The following is a 14,590-nucleotide window of genomic DNA, read 5'->3' on the forward strand; positions in this document are numbered from 1 at the left end:
AATATATTATATCAATATATATTATATTTTTTTTTATAATATTTATAAAAAATCAGTTATTTACAATTCATTTGTATTTTTGTTTTGATATATGAAATTATATTGATACTATAAAATTAATATTTTTATTACAAATAATTTTTTGTAAATATATAATATAGGGAAAATTGGATTAAAATACTAGATAAATCCAATTGCAATTCAGTTCATATTTGAAATCAGTTAGACTGCCGTCCCTATTTTATAAATTAGATATGTTATAGCTCCCCACTTTACATTTTTTCCTGAATTAATGGTATATTTGCAACATGTACTCGAAATAGGTTGATCAATACTTCAAATGTTGTCATATATACTTACGTTACTTCCCGTTTTACTATCATTATAAATCTATATACTTATACTTAAATATCACGTATCTTTTTTCGCGAATTAAAAAAAAAAAAAAAAACAGTTACCCATGATTTAATAGGGGTTGGGTTGAGACAGAAAACCTCTCATAACTCTCCTCACCCTGATTTTAAACCTTACATCTTCCATCTTTAGGCAAACTGATGTTCTCCAACCCAGCGATCAAGTAGCAACCAATCACAGGAAAAACAGTGAAGAAAACAGTTGACCTGCTCCCATTATCTGGGACAAGCTCGAAGAAGTAAGTGTCTGGTCGGACCTTTTCCGATTTTGTTGAAATTAGTATTTTATATTGTAGTTTGGTCAATTGTTTGGGGTGTAAGTTTTGGTCTCGTATTTGTATGTCTCGGGTCCATGTTGTGGAGCCCTGGGTGATTGGTAAATTGTATTTGTTAATCGGATTTAAAATTTTTCGTATGTTTGCCCACGTAGATCGGATTTGATGTTTTATTTTTGCACCGATTTGGGTAATTTTATTTGTTTAATCTGTGATTTTTTTTTTTTAATTTTGTAAATATACATTTTGTTTTGGTTATCCGAAGTTGCATAATTTAGTTTTTTTTGTTTGATAGTTTGATAATTAGTCATGTTTGTGGGTCGGAAAATGTGGTATTTTTAGGTACCCCGAGTTTCATCTTTTAGGTCTAGTTTGCTAATAGTATACTTTTAGGGGATTATTGTGTACTCGGAATGTATTGTTATGTACTTTTGATAGATTCTGATAAATTTTTAAATAAATTCGAGATTTGGGTAATATGGACTAATGGTGTTTATTTATCGTAGGTTGGGTTGTGCTTGAGTGCAATTCACTGCGTGATCCATTCGGACAAGGGAACACGAAAAAATTGGTGCTTTATGAAATAAATATAAATAATTGACCGTGGATAAACCGAATTATGTAATAAATATTGTGTTATTTTGCAAACGTGTTTTTTATGCTTGTACCTTAATAGAATACACATACGGCCCATGGTGAGAAAGACGCCAGAGTACGTAAGATGTCAGCATCAAGGTGACACTTTCAACTGCAGCATTTTGGTCCACATGTTTGCCAAAGGTTATGCCCACGTGAATCCGGTAGTTCATCTAATTGGTGGCATCAACGGCGAGTTTGATATGTGAAGTGCTACTACGGTAAAAATTTCGGTAGAATACTGAAAGGTCCATCATCCGAACCGTGGACTCCGATGAGCAACACAAGGTAAGTGAACGTCTGTAATGAATTTGGATGGATTTGGGGTTGATTTAAGTTGTTTTATTTGTGTTTGATTTGGGTAATGTGTTATTTTCATATTGAATTGTTGGTTGAATTGATTTGATTGGTCTATTATTCAATGGGATTGTATTAAGATTGATTGAGAGATTGAATCGTTGGTTGAATTTGGTGAAATTTAATGTTTAGAGTAATGTTATCAATTGTGCAGTGAATGATTGTATGATTAATTCTTCACATGGTTAGAATTGCTATAATGCACATGTTGTACCTCCACAAGGGTTCGATATGCCCAACTAACTAGATCGAAATACCTTTAAAATACATACATATGCTTATATACATGTTACCTATTAGTTAAGAAGGTTATCCTTGTAAGAAGACAACAACGAGCCAGAAAAGTTATGCATACTTCTTTTAAATTTGAATTAACTAATTCATTACAAGATCTTGCAATGGTTGAAGTAATGTATGCAATGAACATAAGTGCAATTGCGGATACTTGAGTACATTAGTGGTGCACATAAGAAAAAAAACATATACATGTATTGCAAAGGTTTATGCCTTCCCAATTGCTGTCATTTCTCTAAACCACCGATGAAATGAAGAAGTGCTAATAGAAAAAGTATTTTCACCGAGTTCCTTAATTGTCTAATCCGTCAAAGGATTGAGTGAAGTTGACCACATTCAAAGATACATGTTACTATATAAATAATACCTAACCAATCACCAATCATACCTTGATTGTCAATGCTCGTATCCAGACACATTGTTACATACTTGCGTTAAATAACAACATACCGCATAGTAGTTATTACATACCTATAATACGATCTTATATGCTCCAGCAACGAGTATCTATGCCCGGGTAACTTGTTCTTGGAAATTGATCATTTTGAATTTGAAACATTCAATTGTTGTCACTAATCATGGATGAATTCATCATTATAGTGTTCTTGCAGATCCTAGAACTATATAAAAAGATAAAGAAAAAACACATATTTACTATGGATTGATAAACAAGATAGAAAATACTCGGTTGAGATGACATTGAAAATATAAGAATAATACAAGTTCTAGGATGCAATCTATTATGCACCAATATACCAATAGTTCCATTGTAGTCGAAACATGTCTCATTCTTATATAATTGTCACTTAAAGTAAATTTAATCTCATAATAATACTATTGACACAATCAATAATTTTAATAAAATAATATTGGAAAGTACTATATATCCACATGTTAATGGTAACCGGGGATGAATTAAACAAGATAATTGTTTTTACCAATTTCTGGAGAGTATTAACATGCAAAGAGTACATGTTTACAAGAATCCAATGGGGAAACACTACCATACATCATTGCTCTCACGGATTGATTGTTATTTAAACCTATTACATAGTAATCCATAGCGTAGCACATATAACAACATTCGATCTACCGAGGCTAAGAGAGGAAATGCTCTCACCAAGTTTGCGAATCAATCCCTCTGTCTGGGATTGATTGAAATCAACTAAATTCGAGGATACCTGATACTACACAGATAATACCTAAGCAACTATTATTTATACCTTACTAGTTGGTGGTTGTACTTGGATAACACATATACATATCTGCATAAAAACTCTACATACCCTGGAACATATCTTACTTACGTACCTATAATAATAGTTTCATATGCTTCAGTAACGAGTATATATGCCCCGGTAACATGTGGTTGGAGAATCAGTCATTTTCAGTTCGAAATATTCATTTAATGTCAGTAGCTAGGGATGAATTCATCATAGTAGTGTTCCGATGACACTCCGAATTGCATAAAAGGGTAAATAATACATATTTATTATGGATGGTAAAAAAGTCATAAATGACTTAGTGTATGATATATGTACAATCATAGTCTAACCTCCACTTGTAGATGTCTAAAAAAGTCGTAGTGACTAAGTTAAATTATATTGGTTGTTAGAGTACATAATTATTGCCACAAATTAAAAATGTGACTAAGTTCAATTATATTGGTTGTTATAGTACATGATTGTTGCCACAAATTAAAAGTCTTTAGACCTATTACATAATAATCTGCATTGTAGCACATATAGCAACATTCGGTTAGGAGCATATTTGGATACAACATGACTCAACTAATAAGACGAGTACTCCATAGTAGATCCGTCGTACCCAAACCTGGCATGGTGTACGAAATCATACTAGTTGTGTACCTACTACTACTTCATTTAGAGAATTATTCATCGTTGTAGGAACTCAAATAAATTCAAATATATCTGCTACTTTACAAATAATACCTTTGTAATGTATATATATACTCATAAACTCAGTATTAATACTTGAGTACTTTATTCACGTAACTACATACATTATCTTTTGTCTTGTTTCATTTTTCACATACTCATATACACATATTACATACTCCAGATACACATACTTATGCCCGCACTTCCCGTTCATGTACCACGGTGCAATTAATTTATAAACAAGTTTCAAAGCAGCTTTGGATCTTGTTGTTGTATATTTACATGATACACTTTCGAAGTGACGATGATATGACCAGATACCTTGCTAGGCATAAGCTATTCGATTTCAAATCCAACTGATTGAAGTGAAACATATAAATCCTTAATCTTGGATAATGATGACAATGATTGTGGTTGCCCTTCTCGATATATCCTTCAATTGTCTTCGAACACAACAATACAAAATTAAGATTCATTTTATCTTAAATTAGATGAAGTCCTTCAAAAAAACTTTTATACACTACAAACCTGAGAAAGATCAACAACTATTATAATGTAGACAAAAAAAATATACAAGCAAAACAACCAAAACCATGTTTTCCAGATAAGAAAAGTAACAAAAAGTAGAATATGACCGATTATTGTAGAATTTCTTCAAAAATGGATATGGATATCAAGTCAAATGAAAACCAGACAAACATCAATAAAGGATCTGGATGAAACTCCACTAATCAAACCTACATACATACATAAATAGAGTCAATGTTCGTTAGCCTTCAAATATCTCAACTCCATATATTTTAAACAGAATTTCAAATATTTCAACTCCATATATCCCAAATATTACCAAACTAAATAATTAAGTAAATAAAACGATAAAATAGAATAGAGATAACTTGCAGATTCATTTTGTCTATAGCCAACAACACTTTATCAAAATGTTCCAAAGGAAAAGAAAACATTTTGTCCAACCAAATCTGATTTTGTAACAACTACTAAACTTAAGAACAAATCCAACTCAATTTGAATTTTATCAACATAAAAAGCATAACATCATCCCAAATCATTTTCACCTCAAAAATATCAAATCAAAGTCTGATTACATTTACAAAAACGAAACACAAACAAAAAAATCATCAGCTGAAATACGCACCACACAGAATCAGAAAATAAAACTGCACCTCTTTGTAACCACTTTGCACGGCGATTCTTAACCAATCGCAACATTGCAATCAACAAGAACGATAAAGTGCGACTACAAACATCAATTATATGAAAAATTCCAGCGAAGTCAGTAAACTTCATAGATTAGGGATATGGTGTGCAATAAATAGAAGCAACTAAAAATTAGGGGTGTTGTGAATTTATACCCGGATTGATGGATTCTTCGAATTAAACCTCGTAAACAAATATACAAATTAAATTAACGGAAGAAAAATTTGAATAAACCCAAATAATGACACCAGACTGAAGTTGAAATTAAACCAAAATATTAATACTAAAACATAATTAAAAACACTGGATCATTGTAATTAATAGTGTAGAAATCATGGAAATTAAATTAAGCAAACATCACTCAATTTTTTAAAGCTAAAAACAAGTAATCTGGAATCAAAGAAACCAAACAAACAAAACCTAAAATTATATTGAGAAATCAATTCAACTCTCATGTTTGTGCATTGATATTGCCCAGCCGATATCAACTTTCGATTCTTCCCGGTTCGGTTCTAACTTTTCGACGATACTCAAAAGATAAAAATCCCAATCGACGAACCCTTCAGTTGATTTAATCATCTATTTCAACCAAGACAAGGGGAATGAGAACACATTCACAGCGCCATGAATTGCAGAGGCTTCAGGGAGAGAATCACTGAACCTATAAACTCTTCGTTGATCTTCGCTGGACGGAGGACAACCAGAGTGATGACGGAAGATATAAAGAGAGAAATAAGACTTTGAGAGCGTTGTACGCTTTCCGAACGGACAATAGTGTTGATTTTGCGATCTTCAGTAACTGCTTGCCAATTTTTTTTTGTGCCGATTTTGCGCGAAAAATAATGGAAGATTTAGGAAGATGAAAAGGAAATTGAGATGAGGAAGTGAGAAAGAGGTGAAATGGAAAAGAAGAGAGTGCAGTGTAAGAAATTAATAACGGGGACTGATCTTAAATGAATTTGTGGACTTAGGAACTTATCTCCAATTGTCCGTATAAATAAACATAATGTATTTAGATAAAAAATTAGGTATACTGTTTTTTTAGTCCCGCAATTGGACTCCCTTATCATTTTAGTCTCGTAAGTGGAACATGTCGCAAAATAGTCCAGTAAGTGAAAATTTTTCGCTATTTTAGTCCTCCGGCGCTGGAGACGCCCGCGTGGCTCGCTGAAGGCCACGTGTCCGTCAGGTCAGCGACACCTGGCGGACACGTAGATTTTATTTTTTATTTTAATTTCATTTTTTGATTTTTTTTATTGGGTCCAATTGGACCAAATAGAAAATATGGTATTTGCTATTTGGTCCAATTGGACCAGATTAAAAAAAAAAGAACTAAAAATTACATTCTAACTTTAATCATATCCACACTAAAATTCATAGACGAACTCTCAACCACAGACGAACCCTAAACCAGAGAAATATCCAAGCTTTAGTTCTCGTCGTCGTCCACCCATCTCCTTCGATTCCTCTCTTCGAGCGGCGTCTCTTCGCCGGAACCTAAAAATCCCGATTCCAAACCAATACATTCGAAGGCCCCATTTCATTGCCTTTGTTGATTCCTTGCCTTGAAAGTCGCTGGAATTGATTCATCATTGTTTCGTCGTCGGCGAAATCATTCGCCATGTCTATTTCTCCTTCGCGTAAGTATCTTTGTTTAGGCTTGATTTTGTTTTGTTCTAATCCTAATTTTTAGTAGCGGATAATGATAGGTTTAGGGTTTCTATTAAAACTTTTCGAGCTATGATTTCGTAGTTTAGTGTATCGCAATGTTTATTGTCGAAATCGTTCAATATTATTTCTAAAAAATCAAAACTTTCCAGTTGTGATTTGGTGAGAAGTATGCGTTATCAGTTATTTCTTTTTTTTTTTATTTCTCTATTGATTCATCACTATTTCTCTCTTGTTATTTATTTCTAATCCAGCCGGAGAAGGAGACGCTAGTGATCCCCCATCCGCAATAGTCTCTCTAAATCTGTATTACGGTGGTAAAATCTTTCAAACTCCGTCTCAGAAATATGTTGGTGGATTTATGAGAACTTTTAAGGGTATTATGGCTAGTTCAGTGAACAAAGCAATATTGCAATTGTATGCCAGTATGTGTGGTTTTCAGAATGAGTTAGAGAATTCATTTTTTATTTATAAAGATAGAGCTTTTAAATGTATTGTAGATGACGTGTATATTGCCCAATATGTGAGGGATACACTTGAGCTAGGGCTGTGTGAGAATCTATGCTTTTTTCTTGAAAAAAATTCAATGGATAATGCTTTGGATCAGCAGTCTGAGACTGATAGTGAATATGTGGGTGGGAGTGAGAGTTCTAGTGATGGTGACTTAGTATTTTCGGAGTATGTTGACTGAATTGATGAGCTGGAGGGACATGTAGGAAGTTGTGATAAGGTTGGAAGGATCAGTCAAACTGTGGATTGTGAAAGATGTACTCCCAACTTGAATATTGATGATTGTGAGAACTTTTCCTCGAAAATGGATTTGCGTTACAGCAATAGTGAAGGTGAGGAAACTAGTGGAAAAAAAGAAGGAAATGGGGAGCCGATCTGTGATAATTTAAATGCAAGTGCAATGGATTTTGAGGAGGATGAGTTGCTGGGTTTCGATGAAAAGTTTGAGGAATTGTTGGATTCGGATGAGGAGCTCTGTCCAAGGGAAAAATTTACAAATTTCTGAAAGGTTGATTTGTTTTCTCCGCAATTTGAGTTAGGAATGTGTTTCAATAGTAGGAGTGAGTTTAAAGAAGCTGTGAACTCTTATGTTGTGGTGACTAAAAGACCAATTAAATTTTCAAAGTGTGATAAGTTGAGATGTTATGCTCTCTGTAGGGATAACAAGTGCAAGTGGAGGATTAATGCACGGGTTATGAACAATGAAAGGGCATTTCAGGTAAGTTTATATCATAATGAGCATACATGTGAGGAGAAATTTAGTGTGGCAAACATGAAGACGCAATGGTTAAGCAAGAAGTATGGTAAGCTATTCAAGTCTGATCCAAAGAGGAACATGAAAGCATTCCGGGTGGATATCGTGAACGAGTTGAAAGTTAATGTTTCGAAGGATATGGCCTACAGAGCTAAGAAAAAGACTTTCAAGGAGTCAGAGGGGGATCCAATACATCAGTACAGTCGGTTGTGGGATTATGCACACGCACTTAAGCAATCCAATCCCGGATCCACAGTTGTGTTGGGGGTTGAAAGAGACGGGGAAGAATCAGTTTTTGATAGATTTTATATTTGTTTTGATGCTTTGCAAAGGGGTTTCCGGGTAGGATGTAGGCCATTCATTGAATTTGATGGATGTCATGTGAGGACATCATATGGTGGCGTCATTCTTTCAGCTGTTGGAGTCGATCCCAACAATTGTATCTTTCCTATCGCTTATGCAGTAGTGTCCATTGAGAATACGGAGACGTGGTCTTGGTTCTTGTCTCTTTTGAAGAGAGATTTGGATATAAGAGTTAACAATGAGGTGTGTTTCATTTCTGACAAGCAAAAGGGACTGGTTCATGCTTTGGAGGGGAAGTTTCTGGGGATAGAACACAGAAGTTGTGTGCGACATCTTCATAGTATTTTCATGACAGCTGGTTTAAAAGGTTTGGCATTGAAAAATGCTTTATGGAAAGCTGGCAGGGCTCCTATAGTTGGAGAATTCAGATCTGCTATGCTTGAGATTAAACAACTTGATGAGAAAGCATGAGAGTGGTTGGATAGTAAGCCGTCCAATGAGTGGATCCGGTCATATTTTACGTGTACGCCAAAGTGTAACTTATTAGTTAACAATCTATGCGAGAGCTTTAATAGATGTATCAGTGATGCACGCGATAAACACATTCTCAGTATGTTGGAGGGCATTCGCGAATACTTGATGCAACGACTTCAAAAAAATAGGGATCATGCTAGGAGGAGGTGGAATGATATGGCGATATGCCCACGAATAATGAAAGTGTTGCGAAGGAATAGAGCGGGGGTTGGGGATTGTATTCCCATAAAAGAAGATGACACACGTTATCAGATTAGCTGTTTCGATGGATCACAACACTGTGTTGATCTTTTAGCTCGTATGTGCTCATGTAGAATGTGGCAATTGAGTGACATTCCTTGCCATCATGAGATTTTGGCAATTGGGAACCAAGACGAGGACGTGGTAAGCTATATGGAGCAGTTTTATTCGGTTGAGACCTATAACACGGTATATACATTTTCAATTAAAGCAGTCAGCTCTGAAAAATTTTGGGAGTCAACAGACTTAGTTCCACCGAAGCCACCGCCGGTTAAGAAAGGGGTGGGAAGACCGAAGAAGTTGCGAAAGAGGGAGCTCGATGAGGCTAGAAAAAAAGTTATGACCAAGGATGGTACAAGAAGGCTAAAAAGGGTTCGAAAGTCCATTGCCTGTGGGAATTGTGGTGGTGTTGGACACAACTCACTTCATTGTCCTCAAAAGGAACCGCTCGATAAGATTTCTCAGGTACGCCTACCCAACAACAATCTTCATCTATTTTTTGATCCAATATTAGTACAATTATGTAGTTACAGTATTATTTTCATGATATATTGACAGACCGCAGCTCCAGCACGTCGAGGTAGAAGAAAGCCACGTGCAACCTCTATTCCCCCGAGGCGAAGTGTAAGCATTTGTTACAGTCACTTGATTGTTTTACATGGATTATGAAGGACTAATTTATTGAATTTTGACATGTAGTTGCGATTGAAAACTAACAGTGAGACTTTACAATAAGATGCAGTTTCATTGGAGGTCACCATGTCTGCAGTAGGAGACATTCCAACACAGACATTACAGTCTATACCAACCGCCAACAGTTTGCTACAGGTTAATGGGTTGTCTAGTAACCAGATTTTTTATTTTATTGTTTAAATCCAACATCATTTGTTTTCATATGTTTGTATGTTCACAGGATGTCCCATGTCCGCTTCCACTTCCACCAAGACGAGGGCAACGCCATTGGGAAAAGAATGGTATAAATTCTGATCAGGTTGATGTTCGGATCCCCCAAGTATATTGACTTTTAATAAATGTTAGTTTTTCATGCACCACTATTGCAAATAGTTTGTTATGCTTCTTTTATCATGCACCACAGCAAGAGCAACGTGAAGAGATACCATTGCCACTTTAGCCTCAACGAAGGCGTGAACAACAACAACAAAAGGGTAAGGGAAAATTAGATGAACTGCCACCTGCATCATCTAATCTGGGGGGGTGATGTTGTTGTGCAGGTACATAGTATTAAAAAGTACATCCCTTAAAAGTTACATTCCTTACGCGTATCATATTTATGGTGTTTAATATTTGTATGTCAGAGAACTCCCCAACATGGACCTACAATGTTCGAGCAGTGCAACATTTGAACAAAGAAGCTGCCGACACAGGTCATACTCCCCCTATCCGAGATGCCAACTGGTGTTCGGGCTATGGAAATTAAACGGCTCATCGAAGAAGCGGAGAAATATATTAAGGATTTACCCCCACGAGGACGAGGGCGTTCATGAAAAAAATGATATAATATTTGCTTTTGATATCTTTTGTGTTTCGGCTTCATGTTCCTGGATTATGGTATTATGGGGGGGTATGTATTTGTTAGATTGTTTTTGCTTTTGGGGTGAATTATGGTACTTATGTGCCTGGTGATTCCAGTGTTTTTGTTTTTGCCTTTATGCTCATAAATCCTTCCGGTGTTATGTATTTGTTATTGTTGAAGGTGCTCATTTCATAATGTAGTTAGGCGAATTATGGAAATGGTTATGTAGTGGTAAACATCCGACACATTTCGGCATGTGTTTTAGAAATACATGCATTACTATCAAATATGTATGATTAAGAAACAACAACACAAACGTTACATTAATGCTTACTACTATATTGAATTACAATTTTTTTCAAAAAAAAGTTTTAAATGTGATGCTATCTCCATTATCAAGTTGTGAGTGTGCTGTAATAATAAGCATTGTTATGCAATCGCTGAGATTTGTATAATTCTGCACACATCATTATCAACCCCAAACTATTTCCTACAACAAAATCTCACCAATCGAAATGACCTGACACAAATTCAAGCCTTAAAAACTACAAATTGAAATACATACGTTAAATACTTACTTAGAAATCAGCGTACATTACCAAACATCCCACGCCATCACAATTCATCAAGCCTTACAAACTACAAATTGCAACACGTAATTTAAATACTTAATTAGAAATCAACCTACATTACCGAACATCATATGTCATAAAAATTCATCAAGCCAACATAAACTTCTCTCTTACATCACCACAGTTCTACAAACCAACATACACTTTAAAAATCATCCACACAGAATTAATGTTATGCAAGATAGGGCAACAACCTTCTTCCTCACCCTTTCATTGTGAAGCTTCAATGTTGTGATTTCATTTTCCTTCTTGTTTAGTTTCTTCAACAATCCGGGGATGACAGCTTTGGCCCGTGCACACATTGGAGGGTCCTCCCAAGAAAAATATCCGCAACTTGCTTTAACACCTCGCTTAAACAACAAATGCCACATCAAAATTCATTTGCATCCAACAACACTCTAATATGAACTATAAACATATATCTATGAAAACCGCATACTCACTCAAAATTTGGCGCAAGAATTAATTCTTCGACTTGGATTTTCGTTAGTCCATAAAGTCCGAATAACACTCTTTTGCCCACAATGACATTCGATGCAAGCATTCGTAGTTGAAGACGATGACATTATGCCCAAATACAAAACCTATAAATAAAAAAAATTGAATTGATTTTAATGACCAAAATTCCCGCAACCCTACTGAAAAAATTAAAAAAATCGAAAATGACAAAGAAAGAAAAAGAAATCGGCCAACATACCTGCTCGGCTGGGCTCCTTCGGCCACGACAATAAACTGACCTACGTGTTCTTTAGGGTGAAAAGTCGACAGCGAAAAGTAAGGGTGATGAATCGCGTGAGAAAGAAAAGGGTTAAAATGTCTTCAATCGTGGGTTCTTTCTTTTTTAATTTGGTCCAATTGGACCAAATAGCAAATTAAAATTAAAAATAATAAAAAATAAATAAAATCCACGTGTCCGCCAGACCTGACGGACACGTGGCCTCCAGCGAGCCACGCGGGCGTCTTTGGCGCCAGAGGACTAAAATAGCGAAATATTTTCCACTTATGGGACTAGTTTGTGACAGGCTCTACTTACAGGACTAAAATGATAAGAGAGTCCAATTACGGGACTAAAAAAACAGTTTACCCAAAAAATTATTATAATTACGTAATAAGAATTATAAAACTTAAAAAAAAAACACCTCCTAAATACCCCTCAAAATCATACTATCATAATGAAATTTATTCTAAATTTTATTTAAAAATTGTATTATATTGTGTTAAGATAAAAGATTGTAAAAAAATTTAGATTGTGTTCTTTTGTGAATTTTACCATAGATTTTTACTATTTAGATTTTTTTTTCCTCAAAAAATATCATGTCAAACAATTATTTTTCCTTTTTTATATTATACTATAAATTTCCTTTATATTCAAAATATCACATCAAATCTATTTATATCACATCAAATAACTATTTAAATTCAACTTTTTACTATTCAAAAATCCAAACCCAAAAACTAAAACCCACAAACAATCACACCCTTAGAATTTTGTTTAAACAAGAGTATTTGAAATCTTTTTGTTTATATTTGAAATTTAGAGGGTGTATTCAATTGAGATTTTAATGTATTTTTTTGGATTTTAAAAAGTTTATGGATTTATGTGAATTTATAAAATCCACGAGTACGCTGAGTTTGATGAATTTTAATAATTGAATTAGATGGATTTCTACAAATTTTATTGAATTCTTTATGAATTTATATGGATTTTGTAGGATTGTAAAATAATATTTTTATGAATATATATTAATTATATAAATTTATATCCAACACAAATTTTATAAATATAATATATAATTATAATAAAATAAAATAAAATATTAATAAATAATATATAATTATTAATAATGTAAAAATATTGTAACATCTGTAACACTACTATATTGTAAATTATTAATTTTAATTTTATAATTTTAATATTATATTATCATTCAACATATCAAATTAGTTTTATATTTATTTATTATTATTATTATTATTATTATTATCATTATTATTATTATTATTTTATTTATATAATTTTTTTACATAAAAAATAAATACGTATATAAATAAAATAAAAAATATAATTTAAGAGTTTTGAAAATTATATTAAAATAAATAAATAAATAAATAAAAATTAACAATTCAATAAAAAATATATATTTAAATATCTATTTTACAGTCAGCGGAATGATAATATAATATATTCGATAATTGAAAAATGAGAATTACACTGAAATGACAATATATTATACTCGATAATTGAAAAGAAAAGACGACAATAATAAATATTTATTATGATAATAATATTTTTCATAATAATTTGCTAATATATTAATGACAATATATTATATTAGATAATAGAAAAGAAAAGAAGACAATAATAAATATTTATTATGATAATAATATTTTTTTAAAATATATTAAAAAATCATAATAATTTACTAATATATTTTAATTTTAAATTATTATTTTTATTAAAAATTATAATAATATTAATAAATAATATTATATTATTTATCACACGAACAACAACAACAACATCACCACCAATAATAATAATAATAATAATAATAATAATTTTAATAATTCATCAAAATCTCTGCTAGGAGAGATTCTATTCTATACAAATTTTCATAATTTTCTATTAAAATTCATAGACTTTCAAAATCTATGGATGATCGAATATCTACTTTTAAAAGCCTTGATTGAATACACTCAAATTGAATACACCCCTTTACTTTTCTAATCTGAATTTGAATTCAAATAATATTTTAATATAATAATTTAAAATAAAAAATGGGTCTCGATAACAAATCAAACAAACTCTTAAGTACTATCCCGTCCAAATAAGTAGTCTATTATCTTCTTTTATTGTTTAAATTTATATATTAATAAATAATTTTATTTACATATAATTTTATTATTATTAAATTCGAATAATTTTTCATTTTTTTTACTTATTCCACTTTCCTTTTTTAGAATTTAGGATTTATTAATAAATTTCTCATAATACTTCTATTATTCTATATATACATTTTTATATTAAAATATCATTATTTTTTTCTGTTTTATTAATATGATTATTCAAATATAATGTATATTTTTACAAAAATTACCATTCAATTCAAAATACTATAATTTTATATTATTAATACAATTATTTATATTAATAGTGTTCTTTTGTGAATTCCTCACAAAATTTTTAGTATTTATTTAATTTTTATTTATTGAAAAGATATTAATTTAAATAATTAATTTTTAATTTTTATATTACATTTAAAATATTGTATATTTAAATCAATTTACATCGCATCAAATAAATATTTAAATTTAAATTTTTAT

The 14,590-nt window shown here is 32.2% G+C and overlaps 1 protein-coding gene across 1 annotated transcript; it reads left to right on the top strand.

The window, feature by feature from the left end:
* The first annotated feature begins 7,810 nt into the window (after nucleotides 1-7,810).
* Nucleotides 7,811-8,797, top strand: LOC127239178 (uncharacterized). The gene has a single exon (XM_051257208.1). The coding sequence runs from the start codon at nucleotides 7,811-7,813 to the stop codon at nucleotides 8,795-8,797; it is 987 nt and encodes a 328-aa protein (XP_051113165.1).
* The last annotated feature ends 5,793 nt before the right edge of the window (nucleotides 8,798-14,590 follow it).

This window comes from Andrographis paniculata, unplaced genomic scaffold (genome assembly GCF_009805555.1).
Source record: "Andrographis paniculata isolate CXL003 unplaced genomic scaffold, ASM980555v1 Contig77END, whole genome shotgun sequence".
NCBI classification, from domain to species: domain Eukaryota; kingdom Viridiplantae; phylum Streptophyta; class Magnoliopsida; order Lamiales; family Acanthaceae; genus Andrographis; species Andrographis paniculata.